General features: G+C 34.1%; 1 protein-coding gene across 1 annotated transcript in view; it reads right to left on the reverse strand.

The window, feature by feature from the left end:
- Positions 1-6,823: 6,823 nt before the first annotated feature.
- LOC110457508 overlaps positions 6,824-21,441 on the reverse strand; it is a 63,794-nt gene continuing 49,176 nt past the window's right edge. The window contains exons 2-10 of the mRNA XM_021508821.1: positions 19,205-19,256; positions 15,940-16,057; positions 15,187-15,326; positions 14,801-14,940; positions 13,186-13,316; positions 9,696-9,780; positions 8,938-9,109; positions 8,613-8,715; positions 6,824-7,393 (exon numbers count right to left, since the gene is read on the reverse strand). Coding sequence (XP_021364496.1) covers positions 7,311-7,393; positions 8,613-8,715; positions 8,938-9,109; positions 9,696-9,780; positions 13,186-13,316; positions 14,801-14,940; positions 15,187-15,326; positions 15,940-16,045 — 960 coding nt within the window. The 5' untranslated portion in view covers positions 16,046-16,057; positions 19,205-19,256 and the 3' untranslated portion in view covers positions 6,824-7,310. The remainder of the gene's footprint in view (positions 7,394-8,612; positions 8,716-8,937; positions 9,110-9,695; positions 9,781-13,185; positions 13,317-14,800; positions 14,941-15,186; positions 15,327-15,939; positions 16,058-19,204; positions 19,257-21,441) is intronic.

The raw sequence follows: 21,441 nt of genomic DNA on the forward strand, positions 1-21,441 counted from the left end.
CAGATGACGTACTGTACTTCACACCTATTCCGATGTTTTTAAGCTCGTTACGTAATCCTCGTGTGAGACGGTTTGGTTTGACTGTGTTTTATGTTCCATTAACAGCTATGGACATTTAAGGACGTGCCAGGTTTTAGTAGTGGAGTAAAACCGGAGTGACCGGAGAAAAATATAACCGAAACGTTGCCAGTACCAAACGACTGCCCCTTGAAGGCATCAAACAGCGACCCAGTGGTGAAGGGCTAGTGGTCGTAGACAGCCAGGCGCATAAACCAGTCGGCCACCGCAGCTCCCTGACATATGACATGTCAATACATTATTTTATTTTATAAAATGCAAAAGTCCTATGATTTCTTGGATATAGTACAATACAATTAATAGATATATGATGAAATATTATAGATACATTTTATCGACAGTTCCGAAAATGCTTCATAAACTGTAAAATATATCCCATCCTCAATAGTAAAGCGAATGAGTACATGCTCTTTGTAATAGAAATATCCAGATATACCAAAAAGAAAACAATTCTGTTTAATTCTTCTTTTTTTTACAATGAAAAAACAGTTATGTATTCGCCAAAAATCAGTATTATTTTCGTGCTCTTGATATCTATTGCATGTTCCACGACATGTAACAACTTCATTTAATGCTTTCACTGAAATGGTTCTACTTTTTTTAGAATATAGCTACATACACTCTACATCTACTTTAAACCTGCCAAAATGTACCGCTGAACTTACTGTGAAGGAGATTTGGAATAGTGTTTGTGTATCTATCGAATGCTGATTTCGTGTGTTGACGAGCGAGGTCAAGAGATTGGAGTGAGTTATTGATTGAAATAAACGTAAGTGTATATTATTAACCGTCAGTCGACCAAATGGCGACTAAAAATCTTAAACGTCTTATATATGCTTCAATGATTTGTTATTACTCATTTTTCAAGTTTTCATGCAATTCCATTTAAAAATAGAAATTATTCTCTCATGTGACACATAAGTCAGAATAACGTTACGAAGTTGCTAGATAAATGAAATCATATTATATAAATCAGTTTTGTTCTCGTAGCAGACATAAGTATGATGAAAGTGGTTGTAAACGTCTTGAATGAGATAGATAGCGTGTACACCAGATAGCTAGCAATGTAAGGGAGATAACCCAATACAACATAATCATATGACTTGTATTTTGCGTTTTCATAACTAAGAAATTATCATCAATAACAAAACTATGCACCGACATCACACTCAGTCAATCATGCCCCAAAGGAAACAGTTCACAAATACTGATCCTTAATGTCATTTTTTTGACACAATTAACTTATTGTTAATATAGTTATTAATTTCATGTTGAACAGTGAGGTCGTTGCATGGCCTTAACCCATTACTAGAAATAAAAAAGACGGCTGATATTTTAGTATACACAAACTATATATTATCTTTCATTCAAGATTTGAAGAACATTGCATTATATATAACATATTAAATAGACAATGGTAAATTTTGGGGTACAATTTCAGTAACACTTCCGTGGCTAGATGTTATAAAATGTGAATTGCTAACGCAGGGACCGTATTGAAATCAATCACTATTACAAATTTGTTTTCACTTTGAATAGTACCTCCTGATCATTTCTCTTTTCCCTAACAATATATGCTCCAAAACAAATCACATCGATACGAACTTAGTGAAAAAAGAAAAGTGCACTACATTATGATAAAATAAATTCATGATTTTATGCAGTAAATATATTCAATTTGGTATCAGTAAACAAATGGTAAGTTGTATTTCGTAAGTCACATATTCATTACCAAACATGACCTTTGTTTGCGCAGAAAATCGCATTGTGGAGTCAAAAGGGCAAAACCCTTGTGAAGGATAACGTAAGTAGAGGTCCTGCCCCATTCACCGGTTTACACTGTTGAATATCTAGTATTTCGATGTCTATTTTTGAGGTCGTTTCACACGCCGCCCAAGCACATCTCAAACGTACTGTATTGCTGACAGTCGAGTGATCAAGATTGCAAAGCAAACACCTTAAACGCTCATCCTTAAAAACGTTCTGCTGACACGACCTGTGTGCACTGGCGTGTTATCTTATTAGAAGGCTTTTATAAGATTAAATTATTTGTGATTAACCATTTGTCAGATATAGAAAGCAATAATATGTGTTCCTACTGATGAAGTGTCGAAAAGCAGTGCAGTTACAATGACTGATACAAACGGAATACCACTGACTTTAAATTTGTTTTGACAACGCCCCCTTTTAATTCTGATACACTATAACAAATCTGGTACGGTTACCTTCGAAATATTTTCATTGGTTTACACTCTTCTACCACCATTCAAAACGACCTAATTCAACGAAGCAGCAGTTTGCAAAGAATTCACGTCCATGGCACTTTCACTCGTACCTTTTCGGATTTATAATGATGAAATCCCATAAACCCCTGGAAATCATATTCAACAAAGAACAGATAAGAAATATGTAGTTTGAGGGTGATTCCAAAATATAATTCAGGCAAAGGAAAGACAATTAAGCAGAATATATGTCCAGACATCCAACAACATCTTCAAATACCTTTGGACACTCGAGGATAGGTGAATATTACCTGCATTTCTTGTTATGTCATTCAATTCAAGAGGAATCGAACCTGGAATAGATTGTGAAAGACACCAGCAAAGATCATGTTATGATTGATCTAATAGGAAAGATTGCTTCGGGGAAAAAATGAAAGGAACCATTCTAAAATGCGGACGCAAACCATTTCATCAAAGTGCGGGAGAAACTCCATGTAGTTTTAACAAGCTGTGTAAGCATACAATTACACCAGTCACGTTTAGTTATACCATCTACACTACAGCAGAGGGTAGTTGAGACTGCACACGAAGGACATCAAGGAGATGTGATGACCAAAAAACTTCTTGAGGAAAAAGGTTTGGTTCCACAGAATCAACAATCTAGACAAATCTACATGCGAAAAGTATATACCCTGTCTAGCAAGTACACTACATAACAACTATGAACCACCCCAAATGACTCCATTTTTAGAAAAGCAATGAACGCGTGTGTCAGCAGATTATGGAGGCACGGTAGTCAAGTGGTAGGACTCCGAGCACGTAACCGAAGGGTTGCAGGTTTCCTCCGCTTGTTCCATTCCTATGAAGTGATTGACAAAAAGGATACACAAATCACAGAAACCAGTATTTGCCAGCCGATTAAAAAGAATATGCTCTGAAATAAAGCCTTGTTCAGGTGTGTAGGGACCAGGTACAAATTGTTGTAAGAGGCATACTAATTATCAGCATTTACCTGTAGTCAGGCAAGAAGCCTAGGTATTTTAGTTCAATTGATTTGTTTGAAAATTTGTTAAGTTCATGATGGTGTACTTGCCTCCTTGTGATAGCAAGTATTCATACAAAACGTTTTAGCGGGTTTTTTATGAGAATATGGTACCGAAGGGTTTAAAAAACCGAACGCGTTAATGTGTGGTATCCAGAGACACATGATAGTAGTTATAGGCTGATTTCAGTGCTTAAACGGGGAAAGATATCGTGCATAAACTTCATGATTTTAATTTCGTTGCAACCATGACCGGAGTAAACGGCGTAGTTAAAGAGGACGGTGATGGTCCCACTGTAATGAGCACCAAAACAGGACAAGTGGGGCATTCTTTCTTTGGCATGTCAAAAGTAGGCCTTGGTTGCAAACTGCAGAAACTTAGAAATCAATGCACCTACTTGCAATTTAGCCTTCCTGTCGTCCTAACACAACTCAGCTGTATATTTGATGTTCTATATCCAAACTTGAGTGAAAAGGCGCGTTCTATGGAGGCATCACAGTATTTGAACTTATTGGGAAATATAAGAAATAAGCATGTTCATGATAACGACTTATTACAAATGGCCGCCGCGAAGGATTTGATGAGCAGACGGCCGGTGGATATATTCATAAGTAAGAATGTCCCCTAAAACGCAGGTCGATATTTCACCATACATGTTCTGCATCAGAAGCAGTTGGAATTCTGAAGGAACTCGTTTGTTATTTTTTTGGAACATCTTTATATAATGTGTAATTATTATAAAAAAAATACTGTCCTTCTTTTGACCTAATTTGTCCTATGGCATGGACTAAAAGTGATTCTGCAGCATTTTCAAATAGGTCTAAAACTAATATGGCCTGCATTACGTCATATGACAGAATTATGAAACGGCTCGATTATACGACATACAAGAAATTATATCATTTGTAGATATTCTCGAGGTTTATCTTCTCATTACTTGCCATTTGAGATGGGGTCATATTAAAGTCATCGCTGTTGGGTCAATGGTCACCACTTATTCAACTGTGTTTATTTTTCAATATCTTTGAAAACATCTTTTCGATATCGATAGGGAATACTTTAATGATGAATTTAACGTTTTCATTTTTTTTTCTTGTACGTTTACCATTTTTAATATTTTCTTTTATCAGCTTGAAAAGCTGACAATTTGCTAACACACTATTTAACGCATTTTTTTCTATGATAATGCATCAACGCATGCACAATGGAAAAAATTCTGCACCAAGAAAGATAGCCCCAATTTACCAATATGATGTTTATGACCAAAATTGGTAAATAACTTCAAGTTGAATTGTTACTTTTTATGAGGCAAAACATGACCCATAACGCCCAAAGCCATCTCATCTCAACTAAGTAGAAATATCTTACCGATCGCCTTTATGAAGTTTTACTTTTTTTATCAAAGTGATTTAATTTCCCAAATGGCTACCACGAGCCCCACTTGGTTAATCATAAAACAGCGTTGTCTCGTAAATGAGTTTAGTCACAAAGAAAAAAGTCAACTTCCGGCTTTCGTCAGGGGTCAAATTAGAGGATTTGTTCATTTGAAAGTTTTTTAACAATCTCCTTCTTCTTCAGACCTGCCATTTCAGGTATGTGCCAAACTTAGTACAAGTATCTCAAAGGTGACTATTTCGAAATGTTGTTACTGTAAACAAGTTACGGAGGCACGGTAGTCTAGTGGTGGGACGCCGGGCTAGTGACCAAGATGCTTTACTCAACCTGTCACTCTTTTTCCTTTTTTCTCTTTTTTTTCTTTTTAGCGCATTTTGTTTTTGTAAACGTCCAAACATAGTGGGGTTTTTATGATATAACAATATGACCATCTCGTGAAAAGTTTGATGTCGTTATGAATTGTGCTCAGAGTTAAGTCAAGTACAAAAATTAATCGAGTCCTTATCTTTGGTTAACTGATGAAACTTAAAAAATAGGTAAACGAAACCTGTTTTATCCTTGCAAAATATGACCTTTGACCTTCATCTCAACATAAAACCAAGCTTAAACACACACGTACACATTTATATCCAGCTTTATGAATTACATCCGCCATTTACAAGCTCTTTTCAGTTTATTATTTTTGTTTTTAAACTTTGTACTATATATTAAAATACATGTTTTTGCATTAGTATCTGATTTAGCTATTGAAAACCCTTTTGTGGATAGATCTGTTCATCCTATGTTTCCCCTGTGAACATAACCCTCTTTTTGAAGACGAAGTCATCCAGGTATTACAGCTTTCATTATATTTTTGTGTTTTTGACATAACAGTTACTGTATGCATGGAACGACTATTTACTTATAGTTGCTTTTAACCGTAATAAGGTAATTTCTACTTCTACATTTAAACGTCTAGATACGAGGGGGGACCAGCTGAGTTATCTGTATGACCCAATACTGACTTAATGGGAGATAGGGCTAGATTTTTACCTTACAAGTAAACTATTCGATGCGTTGTGTATACACTCTCTTTCGATAGGCGAAACGTTCCAGGTCGTGTGACATTTGAAATATACATTTTCGTCACATCGTTGTACAGGTAAACAAAACCAATCGCCCAACAGTCATATCTTATAAAGGGAACCAATTAGTCTTGGAACGTTTCGACACGTTTAATTCGCTTTTACTTCGATATTTTATACACTCATGTTTCATGGCAAAATATATAAAGTAACACAAGGTATTCGTGCAAAATAAATCAATTAATAAATCAAACACATTTATTCCTACATTCCTTTATAAAGCAAATTAATGTCTTGTGATTTCAAATAACGATACTTATTCCATGATTTTCTTATTTATTTGCAATATATGTTCCCTACTGTTGCATGTATTTCGAAAACATCCGTTATTGAATGTTTATCTGTTTATGTATATTGTTCCACCACTTTTCCACCAACAACCAACAAGCTTTAAAACGTATTTTCCCGTTTAAAATATAATCAATGGCGCTTTAATTGGGTTAAACCCCAGTATCTTTGAAGAAAGTTGAAAAAACGCCACACAAATGGGAACTCTGTTTTGTTAGACGGACAACATTGAGCTATGGGACATTTAATCGTATAGGATTTGCCTCAGCGCAACAGGAATAATGACACAACTGTAACGACCATATCAAAACGGTCTTTCCGAAAAAGCATTTGAGCTGATTACTGATATGAAAGATACATTCCAATAATGTTTACATTATGTGCAATAATTGTATTCATTGATAGCTTTCATAAGGTGCAAAAATAGAAAAAAAAACTAATTATATGGATATATGTTTCACAACTTGAAATGAATTGGTGTATGGTGTTTCGAATAAAATTGTTGATTGCATATATCAAAAACCAATGAAATAAATGATTTCATCACACATTGTATAATGACTTGTGGATTTATTGATCACGTTAAATATAACAGATTAAACCAATATTTACAAAAACAATTGCATGAGTAAGTTTACATCTAATTAAGAAATTGCGTGCTAATTCTTAAAAAATATTAATAATTGATGTCAATTTGATATACATAAATTATGTACATGTATACCACAACACCTGTGTCAATCTGTCTTTATAAATCGAGAAAATAATTAGTGCGAATTACTCAAAAAAAGTTTTTTTGACGAAAGCCAACATTTCAAAATATGAATTTTGATAGGAATGTCAACAATTTCTCAGGCATTTATTGGTTGTCAAGAATACCATATTTTAAATGGCTGTTGTCATATCTGGATTGCAGAAAATCAAACTGGTGCTTTGAAATGAAGATCGAGACTGCTTGTATTTCAGAAGGTCGACATTACATTCTTTGTCAGGCCGTTGATTTACAAATTATGTTAAAATGCGCACGCAATTAGAACCTAAAGATGCACATGTGTGATGTGTTTGACATATTGCAATACATGTTTAAAGTTCAACATTTTCTTGTCCATAGACCAAAGTTCAATATGAAAAAGCCATCACGTCGTAAATAAATGGAAGCCTTAATGCCAAAACCAGTGCAGACAATACTTCACGAGCAAAATGCTTGCCACCAAGATGCATCGGCCTTCTTTAGCGACCATTCCTGAAAAATAAATAACACGCGTTATTGACAGATAAGTAATGAATCTCGAAGGATAATTAATTATAGTGTTCTTCATCTTAGTAACTGAACTAAATATATATTTATATATATAGTCCGTCTGAACAGGCCATGAAGGCAGAAATGCCTAGCGGTAGATCTTGGACACTTATTATTCTCTTCTATATACATAATAAATAAACAAGTTCTTGCGAAGGAAAATATAAAATAAAACAATAAATATGTTATTCTATATATAGTAGTTAAATGAAAAGAACAATTTCTTGCGCAGAAAATATAGTTTAAAATAATAAATATCCAAGATCTACCGATAGGCATCTGCCTTCTAGTGCTTCTTCAGGCGGACCTGAACATGAAATTGAAGTCCGTATGACAGGAAAATAATACAACATTTTATAAATCACAAGGAGGATTTTTGAAGGTACAATCAGTCAACGTAACAATGCTTCGGACGTTAACTATGAAGTAATACAATACACACTGTAGTGACCTTATCAACAACAAACAGTCTGAAGTATTTTGGAGTTTTCGCTTATCACTTTTTAACCTTCTCTGAGCAGGTATATACATGCCTACTAGAAGTATCCCCGAAGTTGACAAATATAGAAATCCGTACAATATGAACATGCAAAAGAATATACTACACTACTTGATTAATAGTTCATACTCTCTATACTCTCATTTATAAATATATGAAGTATCTTTGGAATTCAGCTCGTCAAATGCCGCATCAGACACAAGGACGCAAAAGGTGAACAAATGGCTTCCATTATAACACGTGGTGTTAATTGATCGAGTGCTTACACAATATCGACAGGAATAACACGAAAGGTTACAGACACAGTGTTTCGGTGGTAATAAATACCGAAGTATGCAAAGGCCGATAAGGACCGATATGATGCATTATTACACATACATAAACAATATATCCAAAAAATAATATTTACGTATACTCCAGAATAATCTATATATTAAACCTGCAGATTATACATGTACAGGATGTTGGTTGGTTGTATAGATTTTAACAACCTAATAACAGCTTAGGTCATTTTAGGATGTGCCTCCATGTGTGTATGTGTGCTGGAGGCATATTTCGTCATATATTTGGTGATGTTTCTGTTTTACCTTATACTGGGGAAAACTAAAATGTCAGCATAATGTGATAGGAGATATCAAAGACGACAAAATGGTTTATACTTACCCTTTACCCCATTCGTTGATAAACTTTCGACGCGGAATGAAGTCGATACTTCAAGGGTGTTTTTGTGTTTCTGTTGAAATGCATTTCGTCGTCTGCGTGTTATCTGTCAGAATAAGGAAAACACACTTAAAATATGTGAAGAGGTATAAAAGAGAAAAAGTAAGAGGAAGAAACATAAAACTAACAATAGCATTTGATAGAGCATTAGCATGTGGTACATTATTTAGTTTTCATACAAGATGTTACACATGAGTATTTATATATAGGTTAATATAGAAATAATGTTTGTTCGGTCCTGAATGTTTGCCATTCAATGTATACTTGCCGTGGTAGTAATGGGAGAAGCAGTTGTTGTTGTCGGAGTCGAAACATCAACAGTACAGGTAATGACTACATTATCTTTACCAATAAATCTGAAACCAGTCATAGTAGCTGATGCCGTCTGCAACGTCGCTTCCTTAAAATTTGTCAAAACACTGTTAGTACCGTCGGGATTCCTGTAATGGCAAAGAATGAGATGTGTAAGTTGTGTAATATCATATTAATTTTCAATATATATGGAAAAATGTATGTATTGATGATACACGGTTATGTTTTTTTTTTGAAATTTGTCTTAATTATAAAAGTATATCACTTCAAATATCTTTTGTAAATGTTGTGTGTATTTATGGCATTTGAACAAAGTCTAAATCATCATCCAAAAACAGCATATCAAAAAAGATATCAAAATTAACAAGTATACATTTTAATAGAATTTGTTCAACGAGGTATTTTCTTAACTAAAACATGTGCAAAGGATATGACAACAAACTCAACAGCCGTAAGCAAACAATCCGCATCTGGTTATGATTGTAGGATCACACATATTGATTGAGAAGTGACTTAATTAAAAAAAAACTGTGGAAAGGAATAAGAACATCACAAATATTCTACAACAGACGTGGACATCTAATCAAAACAATAATATAATGAAATACTGTTATATTGACGCGACAGCTTTAAAAATAATTTGTATAGAAAATAGATATATAGATTTCAACAAACAGTTTAAACTAAAAACTGATGATGACCAACTCTACTTACCCACTAATGAACAAATGTACCGTTTCACTTTTTTCATTGCCGGGATAGGCATCGCACGACTGTACATGGATATGCAGGTTGTCCGCTTGAAAACAATACATGCCTATTAATATAACACTTAAAACAGTTTATTTTAGTTTTTAAATAATGAACGGATGGTTGTTATATTCATGTTTACGGACCCTCATAACTCAAAATATGATTTGCGTTTGCATTTGGCCACGGAAAGGTCAGGGATTTAAAACATTCAATAATGATATGTTCAGAGATTATTCCTTGACAGTAAGAAGAGGTGATATTGTAGTACAATGTATATCATCAAGGCGTATCATTCCCTTTTTTTAATCCTACCGTTTTATTTTCAATGAATACCTTTTAATGGTGTACTTTAAACAGCTGCTATTCTCGCTAATTACTTTTTGACACATTAGATAAGTTAACAAAACAATTTGATGTGGTAGGAACTCTGTTGACCTTGAAATCATAATCCCGCTCATAACATTGAAGAAGAGGCCAAGCTACCACTATTAGAGCTCTCATCAGAATATTCTAATGTTTCCACCGGTATTTCCGCACATATGTCTTCCTCAAATTAATGTATCAGTTATGTTTCAAATTACGTAAAATTTACCAAAAAACAACAACATAATAATCATGAGTAATTTCATCATGCAACGGTTATCCAGGTCATATTCTACTGACTACTGTTAATCAAGTAAATGTTTAGTATAGTACACAAGAAATTAATCTGGACTAATAGTTTGAATGAAAGAATTGCGATACAATTCGTAGGTTAAATGATCTCCAGCTTCTTCATGTTTAGACTTATTTCAAAGCGCACTTATGAGAGGAACGCTATGTAAAGATATTACAAAGTCACCATATCTACTCACCAATTGAGTGTTCTATTGAAAAAGTATTTATATATATAGTATTGTTCTGTTAATATATATATATCTATTACTCTACCACATAAAGTATTTAATTGTACGGGTTGTCTGCTAGTATAATAACATAACATGTTTTGAGGGAAGGGAATCTATGACACGCATTGACGCTGTAACAGAATATATAATAACCGTCTCTCGCTTAATACGCATTTAGTTAAGATGCATTGATTTGCGCTATTCCAAAATTATTGTAATGATATCTTATTATATTTCGATGTAAATATGGAAGTGTAATACAAAATTAGTAATACAGCTGTGTGACCACACAACGCACCAAAAATAGCTTGCGCACTTCGTGCATACATCGTCCGCACATGGTGCGCACAACTGTGCAATTGATCAATCGTTATCTCCGTTGGGCACAGATGTGGTTGATCAACATTACGGAATGAAAAAAATACGGAAGGTTCTTATGATATATGGTACACTGAAAATATGAATTTCTCGACACAATTATTAAAATTATGCCCAATGCGTGTCAAACAGTATTATAGTGACCGTTAGACTGTCAATACCAGCATCTTAATGAGTGACCGGCGTTTTACCTGGTCAGTAACTGAGTATTATGTGTTTGTTAATTACATTCGTTTTTGTATAAAGTGTCTCTTCACCCGGATTTTATCACATTGATGAGTTACGTAAGTGCCCCGGGCGAGGATCATTACGGTCCAGGTACATATTTATATGTATATGAGACCCATGTTCATATGTGTTAAAATTTTACATGTTTCGATTTTGGTGGTTTCAATTTAAGAAAATATAGATATAAAGATAAGATCATATATATAGCTAGAATATAGAAACATGCTTAAAATAGCAAGTTTATATGATAAAACACGAAACCGTATATATTGTTAAGTTTTCCTCAATTTACACCAAACACGGTTTGTATTGCTCAACGTTCTTTCATCGTGCGCACACATGTGCGCCAGCTATAATCGTCCAGATTGGTAATGTTCGCACATCATGTACCGTTGTTCGATACCGCAACTGTAACTGTGCTCAGCAGATTATGTTATCTTTTATACCACTGACTCCCGTTAAAGTAATACTAAAGTTATATGAAATGTGAGCCAATACGCGATACGCAATATATATGATAGGTCTAATCTACGATTCCGAAAATAAAATGAATAACAAACGGGGAGCAGACAAACGATTGACAGAAAGGTGACCACGAAAGATCAGAAATTGTCTCAACAACAATTACTGGAATGAAATGGCGTGAACGGTTTATATTTCCTGCCGGACAGAGAAGAATCAGTAAACTGTATTAACAACTTCATAGTCGACACGACTTGTGCAGTTGGACAGTCAGTCAGCGTACCAGGTAGATAGACGTTGCGCGCAATGTTGGTGACACCGCTTCAAATCACGTATGACGCCCGCTTGAAGAATCGCTGTATTATTCAATATCTAAGAAAATGTTGCTTTTTCAAGCTAATTCATTTTCTGCTAATTATGATTAGTACAACACAACATGAAGAATTCTGTTTCACCTGAACAACCTTAAAAATGTCACAATAACTTGTGTAACGAGTAACATCTACGGGGTAAGACGTTTCTATGAAGGCATTGTTGTTGTAATTTACAATTGCACATCTTTATTTGTATGGTCAGTTAAAATATTTCAGAGAACAAAAACATAAAGCACTTGTCATGGTCATCAAAATATTGATGCAAATAAAATATTGCTGCTTTTATGACAATGCAAAAAATGATATATGTTTGGAAATTTTAACTTATCTGACCGACATCACATTTTTAGTCGTCGCAATAAATAAGGCTGCTGCTTTCTAAATGAATTGTCATGTTCGGTTTTGTAACCACTACATATTAGTGGTAGCTAATAAGCCAGCTTAATGCAGGAACGATGTGAAAGACATGGACTATGTTTTCAGAACGGCATCTTCTGCTTAAGTAGATTATACAAGATCTTCAATAAGATTCATCAGTTTTACTTTATACACGAACAATGTATGTACTAAACTTGTCGCAACGTTTCAAGACATACTGGTTCCCTTGTCAATCTTTGACCAAGTTAGCGATTTGTATTGTTTATCTGTACAACGATGTGACGAAATTGTATATTTCGTTTGTCACTCGAACCGGGTCGTTTCGCCTATCGATAAAGGACGTATACACACTATATCGAATAGGAACAATGCGAAAATAGATGTAAGAAAACACAATACAAAAACGAGACAAATCAAAAAAGCAATCAAAATCATAGAAACGTAACATATGAACAAATACGAGGGAAGGGGGGGACACTAGCTGAGTCATCTGTACGACACGATACCTACATTAAGTAAACCTTTGCTATTAAATCATATGAGGTTCTTAATAATGAATGGTCTCAAACTTGCATACGNGTGCTGTGAAGGGTGAAAGCAGCTAGTTTTTTAGTCGGTCGTTAATTTTATTTTTTCTATATATATATATGATAGAGTGAATATATATCAAGATAATTGAATAAACAATGGCAACAGTTTAAATTGTAAATTTATTTGCATATGTTTTCGTCTTTAGCTGCTTACCTGCTGTGATTTGTAATGTGTAACTGCCCCCAAGCGTTATTGTTTCCACCTTACCGTCACCATCAAGAAGGATCATTGTCAACCGCTCTTGATAGGAAACCGGAACTGGTTTAAAACTTACACCAGGGACACTGTAAATGAGAAGTTATGAAAAGACAATATACTGAAACTTAATCTATTCAGGTATGTGTCGGAGATGAATTTAACATCTTACCTGTGGTAGCAGTGTACAGTAGAGGGTTGTGGCCATGGGTGATATTTTTGTTAAATGGCTAACCCCTGTATAATGATATGTAAAAATATTATAAAAATAAAACTGTTCTAAAATTGGTATTAGCATGATGAAGTGGGCTATGTGAGCTTCACATTTGTAAAAAAGAAAGAAGATTTTTTTGGCTCGAGAATAAAATTTTGGCCATAATCCGAAAGGGTGAGTACACATGAAAAGCTAGCTTTACAGGAGGTTAACTTTTGACAACAGCACACGACGCAAAATTGCAAAAAAATAAGTTTTACAACTTTACTGGGACCCAGATAATTCAGCAACCAGGTAGGTAATCTTTAATTTCAGACAGAGCTTAGGAAAATTTTGGTAATTTTTGATGTGGTAACCATGGTTTTTCACACAAGTGACATACATAGAAAAAAGAGGTTTATACACTTCTCAGTACTTTATATGTATTGTAAATGTAATGCAGTTTACAAATATATATACATGTATACATGTGTTGTGTAGGGTAAATCCGCTGTGTTTACATTTCCTCGACATGTGCCTTGTTTATCAGAGTCGGGCCATTTCTACTGTATTCTGCTACCTGTGTATCAGTCATATTCCTACGACACTATTCTAAGAGGAAAGAAAGAAGATTATTTGATCAAAATATAAGAATCTAATCTCAACAGGTCACAGTAAAAAATGCGAAAGTTTGTCAACCGATCTTGTGTACATTGTGTCGTAACGTTTCTATTGAGATGTGATGACACGTAATTGTAACGTCACGATGTTTTGTCCTTTTGAAATAAACCTCAAGAGCCTTGTGAAGGGTGAAAGCAGCTAGTTTTGTAGTGGGTTGTTATAATTTAATTCTTCTATGTGTACCTACCTCTGATGGACATTTAATCATTTTTTATTATACATACATAAAGCAAAACATTATATTTAAATACCTATTAGGAAATTAGCTGCCTTCATCCTTCATCCTTCACATGGCTCTTCAGATTTATTTTAAAAGGACAGAACTGGGACGTCACAATTACATGTCATCACACTACAATAGTAACGTGACGTCACAATGTACACTAGATAAGTTGACAATCTTACACAAAATTTTACTGTGGCCTGTTGAGACTAAGATTAACTATTTTGATCAAATGGTCTGCCTTTTTTATCTTAGAATAGTGTCTATAGTGATGAATAATATCAAACATTCAAGCATAAAATTTTATGAAATGTATCTGATTTAGACTGTGTTTGTAGTAATTATTTAAAAACATTTGTCCCCCGTTCGGGATTAATTTCTCCTTTGTTCATGTTATCATCTGTTTCTTTTCTAATGCCTTACATTGGTTTTTCAAAAACTTAGTCCTTTGTTGACTTGTTACGTGGGAATCTTACTTTATAATCGATGTAATCACTTCGAGACCTTTGCCATTGCACATAACATCAATAGCTTCACCAACTCTCCTAGGGTCTAATTTGGCATCCAGATGACTATCCACGTTGCGTTCTAACATCAAAATCTTAACGTGTGTGTTCTGTAATAAAACCAAAATCAAATTTTATGTAATTCTTCCTATCACATACCTCCTTATTGTTAGTTACTATAATACAAATAAAATAAGAATAAATTGTGAAAACTTAACGTAAGGAATAAAGTGTGTACCGCAGTAAATATATAACTTCCTGATACTGATGAATGGGTCATAACATCCAAAAACCTTATTCCTAACGAGTACCTAATAACGTAAACGTGTGTTTGTATGTTCAAATGTTATACTTACCAATGGGCAGTTGTCGACGGTTACAGTTTTGTCAGCTGGTAATGAAGTGACGGAATTTTGCGATACACTTGTGCAATTTGAAACAACTGATTGTATTGAGTCCGTAACTGTTAATTTGATATGTCCGTCTCCGTCACAAGCTGTGCAAAAATAGCAAAAATAAATCTCCTGATCGGCAAAGGAATAACTGAATATGATAAAAAAAAAAGTTACAGTCTACATGGAAAGACAATTGAATTGATGTGGAGCATCAGATAGAAAAAATGTTTTACGCAATGATATTAACCATTTCGGATCTTTAATGTTTCTTAATATCTTTGATATGATAAATTGTGAACATTTCCCAAGATAATAAAAAGGATTTATTTTCTTGTTTAGATAGATCATATTCCGCAGAGGTGTTTTTTCCCGAACTTAAACATAAAAATAATGCGAGTAATGTATATAATACTAGACAATGGAAAGTATTACCAACAGCCATAAATGTTTCAGTTGATATATTTGATATGATAAATTGTGAACATTTCCCAAGATAACAATAATGATTTGAACTTGAACATAAAAATAATGCGAGTAATGCATATAGTACTAGACAATGGAAAGTATTACCAACAGCCGTAATTACACACACTATATCCTGTTATAATACGGACGTTAACATATGTATTTATAAAATAATTTGAACAAGAATTCTTAAAAGTATATGTCCTCAGATATGTAAGTTATAATTCATATCTAAAAAATATTACTCACCGAGGTCGCTGTATTTTGGAGGTTGTATATCTGCAGTGCATTTATAAAACGCAGGAAGCACAGCTACTATAAAAAGGTAATACAGTGTATTCTTATGTATTTCCATCTTCTTAAACTCCTGAAAGATAACGGGATTATTCAATTCATAACATTATATCTTTACATGTCAATGGTGAGTTCCTTCTCGTTTTAGTGATTTACATAATACAATAAACAATTAAAATACAATTTTAATAAATTTTATACATGCGGTTATTGATTGATTCACTTGATGTTATGTGTTCAGTATATAAATAGTCCCTACGCAATGTTTGTAAACAGTGGAGGGGGTTGTGGGTCAGGAGGTGAAAAGGTCATGCGCATTGATCTCGTTATATAAACTGATTACGCAGCATCAGCTTACTACAGCTGCTGCAGACATCGCCTACAACCACAAAGATGGACACTGGTCAAGGTCAGTTTTGTTGTTTAAAGTACAATAATTTTTGACAATTTTAATAAATTTTATACATGCGGTTATTGATTGATTCACTTGATGTTATGTGTTCAGTATATAAATAGTCCCTACGCAATGTTTGTAAACAGTGGAGGGGGTTGTGGGTCAGGAGGTGGAAAGGTCACGCGCATTGATCTCGTTATATAAACTGATTACGCAGCATCAGCTTACTACAGCCGCTGCAGACACCGCCTACAACCACAAAGATGGACACTGGTCAAGGTCAGTTTTGTTGTTTAAAGTACAATAATTTTTGACCCGCCTCCTCCCCATCTTCCTCCATCTGGTATTGCGGTACTTACCTGTTAATTATTATCCAGGTGGCGGTTTTATCCCCACCTAGGACCAAACTATTTTATGTACATGTTCCATATTGGTTTATGTTTTGGAAATATTTTCAATTGTCGTTTATACAAATTAAACGGCCAATTTCAATTCAATCATGTGTTTGGTTATTTATGTTCAGTTTGGTCCAACAAGCTTGCCCTGTCTGAAGTCATGTATAAAGATTATAAGGCAATTTTATTGTGATTTAATAAACTTAAAATCCCAGCTAGCAGGTTGATGCATATAACCAACAATATTTGCGCCGCAGCTATAGCATTATTAAAGTTGTTCCTACCTAGGCACCTGTATTCATAACACTACATAGTATCTTAGCTGTTGAAAGACTGTTAAACCCTAAACAATTGAAACTTTTGAAACGTTTTCATCCAACTCTTTTAGCAAATGATGCGTGTAATAATATCGCTCTAGATGCTTGGAATTAATTAATAATGAAATAAACATAAGGACAAATATATTCTTTGATTATTTTTGATTTCTATAATGCAATATTTCAAATTACTGTGACCTAAATAACATATTGAATAAGCCGAGTGGTTTTTTTTTCTCTTTTCCAATGTCACACATTTTTTTGCTTACAATTGCAATACTTTTGCTTGAAATATCAAACATAGTGAACTTATTTCAGTACAGGCAGGGATTTCGCAATTGTAAGCTAACATAAATGACGACTAGTATCATGGAAGTATGATTCAAATGCATAATGATAATGTTACACACAACCCGCCTACTCGAGTAAGTTATATTGTGACCCAACGTACACGTCCAGGGGGTAAGTGATAATGTTACACACAACCCGCCTACTAAAGTAAGTGACAATGTAACACAACGTACAGCGTCTACAATGGTAATGAAAGTGGGGAACATAACCCGTCTACCGAGGCAAATTATAATGTCCAACACAACCCGACTTCTAACGTAAGTGAAAATGTGATACACATCCCATCCTTGATACCCAGGGGTTACGCTCACGTTCGTTCTCTACACCCCTGGACTATGTCATAGCAAAATTGAAGGCTCAGTGTTTACCACCTTGTGGATGAGACAAGAAGAGTAGTTCGATCCTTTGATGAACATCGAAAAATCTAGCCGTCGCGTAACGGTAAAAAAATTAACAGGCTTTGAAGTCGAGTGTCGCTCCTTTGTCATCTTCAAAGGACAGCTATCAGCGCAGCGATTGGTCAGTTTTATTGACCTGAGACAAATCAAACAGCTATCTTCGTGCCTTCAAGTTTTCTATGCCATATTACAAGGGTGCAGAGAGCGAAAGTGAGTAAAACACCTGGATATCGAGTATGCACACAACCCGTCTATAAGGATAAGTGAAAACGTGGCACAAAACCCGTCTACCAGGGTATATGATAATGTCCCACACAACCCGTCTAACATGTGGCAAACGATCCGTCTACCGAAGTAAGTGAAAATGTTGCACACAACCCGTTTACAATGGAAAATGGAAAAGAAGAAAAACGACCCGTCTACCAGGATAAGTAAAAAGTGTGGCACACGACCCGTCTACCGAGGCGAATGAAAATTTGACAAACATCCCGTCTATTGAGGTAAGTAAAAATGTGGTAAACAACCCGTCTTCTAGGGTAAGAGTTTAGTAACACATCTGCCTTGTTGTCCAAGCCTGACGTCATTAGAATATGGCGTCAAATATCATGTTGCTTATTCCTGCACTTTTCTAATGCATTAATATTTACATAGTGTTACCTGAAAAAGCTCTAAATAGAACATTTATTGTTTTCTAGTTTAATACATGTACCATATCGATTTCAATATAAATAAAAATGTAAACTAGATATGGTATTCAACGGAAAACCAATGAATAATCCCTATATTTATATATTTGAAAATGTGCACAGTATTTAGGTGTTAAACGACATGAAGAATCAGAAAAAGAACAATTGGGTCATTGGTAGACGTGTCCTTCTCTTCCTTAAAAATAATTCTAACATTATTTTGTTTTAGTCGACAAAATCTGATTAATTTTGGGTGTGATCAGCCAATGGTCTAGATCAACGTTGAACAAATATAATTCTCGTTGTTTTTTGTCCCGATAATACCTTAATAGTGAATGTCCGTACAAATTTCAAACTTGGTTGATTGCGTACCTTGATGATTGCGAAAAAATCTATTGATTTAGGAAGTCAAGGTCACCGTTGCTACAACTAAAATTCTGCTTCGCTGAATGAAAACATGCACGATTATCTGCACATGACCTATGTACAAATCCTTATATACCTAAGTCCTTCCTGGGTTTATCAGAGTGGGAATAGTTATTTCGGCGCATATGAAGGTGCGTATGTATGAAAGTATTTCGTTTGATGATGATGATGTGAGTGTGTTTGTCCTTTTGTCTGTAAATGCCATAAGCTGTAAAACATAAGCAAATGAAGTAAAGAAACATGATACACCTACCTGGTGCACGACTTGTACAAACGGTCCACTGTGCTGCCGAGTTGTGTGTGACCTAGGTAAACAGATATCCTATATATCAGAATATGTGTCACGTGGTCAGGCTGTATTTTCGGTGATCACCACCACTAAGAACATTGCAAAGGGAATATACATGCAGATTATATGTATGTCTGTATAATATCCTTATCTACTTAAAGCATACCTTATCACACATTAAGCAATTTAGATAATCAAACCTTGGATTGTGTTATCTGTATTATCTTGAACGAGGAACGAGTTGTATTGATGGTGTTAGGTTATTCTCTCTATATTTTTGTTATTTTTGTTTTAAATTTTGTGATGAAGTGTATTTGTTGTAATAAGTACAGAAAAAAAACCGGAAAAGTTCTTTGCCATCTAGCTGCAACCTTTTGAGCCTGTTGGACATTATAGCTTTTCTGTGGTAACACCACCTTGTTATCTAGTTACACTGCAGATTTTGAATATATTTTAAAGTCACATATTCATAATTATAATTCATTATATGTAGTTAGCATGCGATGTGAGGTTTCAAAAGTTAAAAATCAACTTACATGTATCCAAATGATGCAAAGTCGTGTTATTTCCAGTAAATAATACGGGATAGATTTTCGTCGACTAATTAGGAGTAGAAAAAACGCAATTCTCCAGATAATTGTCCAATAACCCAATATTCTTCGAAAAAAAATACATGTAGTAATACTTGATGGATTACATGTAGTAATACTTGATGGATTACTGTAGTAATACTTGATATCAAACGTTCAGGAGAAAGTAGTCTTCCATTTTACAAATCAAATATTTTTCTTATGACGAAGAATGCAGCTTTTTGTAACGTTATGATCATATCATCACAGGGGCATTTAGCACAATACTAAGTGTATACGTACCGAGCAACAGTTTAACGTTACCTTGAAAGCTTAATCATACCTTTGGCTAAGACGTGTTTTAAATGTTTAAATGGTTAATTGAATGTTATGTTGTATAGAACTTTTTTCTCAAAACGTGATGAAACCATGATATTCATAGTCATTTAATTGCGGTCAAAAACATCTTTGATTAGCATAAAATGATAAATACCTATTTTCTAGATATTGATTTTGAAATACTAAAAGCAAATAGTATTGTTAATTAAATATTTGAAAGAGTTCTAATCAATATCCCGGATGTTAGTTATCATATTTGTAATGTTCATTTTGTAAACACTGTATTGGCAGAGTAAAAACAGTTTATAGTACGTACGTAGTTATATATTAAGTCGTAATTACGAGAAGCCTATGTAAGGAGAACACTACTTCCTACTGGTAAACACGTAATAAAAACGAGAAAATTACATGGATGTCTGAATAAAGACACAGCATTGCAAAATTACAACATTTAGCATATTACCCATAGCACCAATCAGCTTATCTAGGAAGCAGACAAAACAATATTCAAAAAAGTGCTGAAGCGGTTGTAGTATAGTTTTCGAAATATGTATTTGTCTTGTTAACAATAAGTAAATTAAATATAACAAGATAATATGATTATCATTTTAAAAGCAATTCATCTAAATATACCCATCACTCTATTAGAATACCATAGACTAGCTTACCTTTTACAAGCCGGAAAACAAGCGATAGATACTGCCTGAGATACAACGAGGTTTGTGTGTGAGTAAACATGGAGTGTCCTATCTTTCTATCTGCTGATAGTACAGCGACACATATTGAGAATGTTCCTTGTGCTTATCGACACTCGTCTATATTTTTTAATCGACAAGCTGTCAACTTAATATTGTAATGGTACACAATGAGCTAACAAAAGTGGTATAACTCATATAAAACATAAATAAGTGCATACTATTTTATGGTATAAATAATTTATACACATATATATATATAATTATGAATATAGTGAAATTAATATATCGGTGTTGAAGGTTAGAAAATATAGTATAGCTTCAAATATCACCTGTGACGTCATAAATAAGCTAAATACTACCAGAAACAATTTGTAAAACGGCGATATATTAACCAAGTGTTATTGTAACAAAGGTATTGGATAGATGGAATTCAGATATAATAAATGCATATTGATAATTGCCATATTTATTTTGTAATACACTTTTTCCTAGAAACTAACTTTATAACACTCCTTGATCGTAATTATTATCCCTTTATCAATATGTATGAGCTATTTTCATGAGTTTTATATACAATTAATTAACATTAACTATT

The sequence above is a fragment of the Mizuhopecten yessoensis genome, unplaced genomic scaffold (genome assembly GCF_002113885.1).
Source record: "Mizuhopecten yessoensis strain PY_sf001 unplaced genomic scaffold, ASM211388v2 scaffold9159, whole genome shotgun sequence".
Lineage (NCBI taxonomy): Eukaryota > Metazoa > Mollusca > Bivalvia > Pectinida > Pectinidae > Mizuhopecten > Mizuhopecten yessoensis.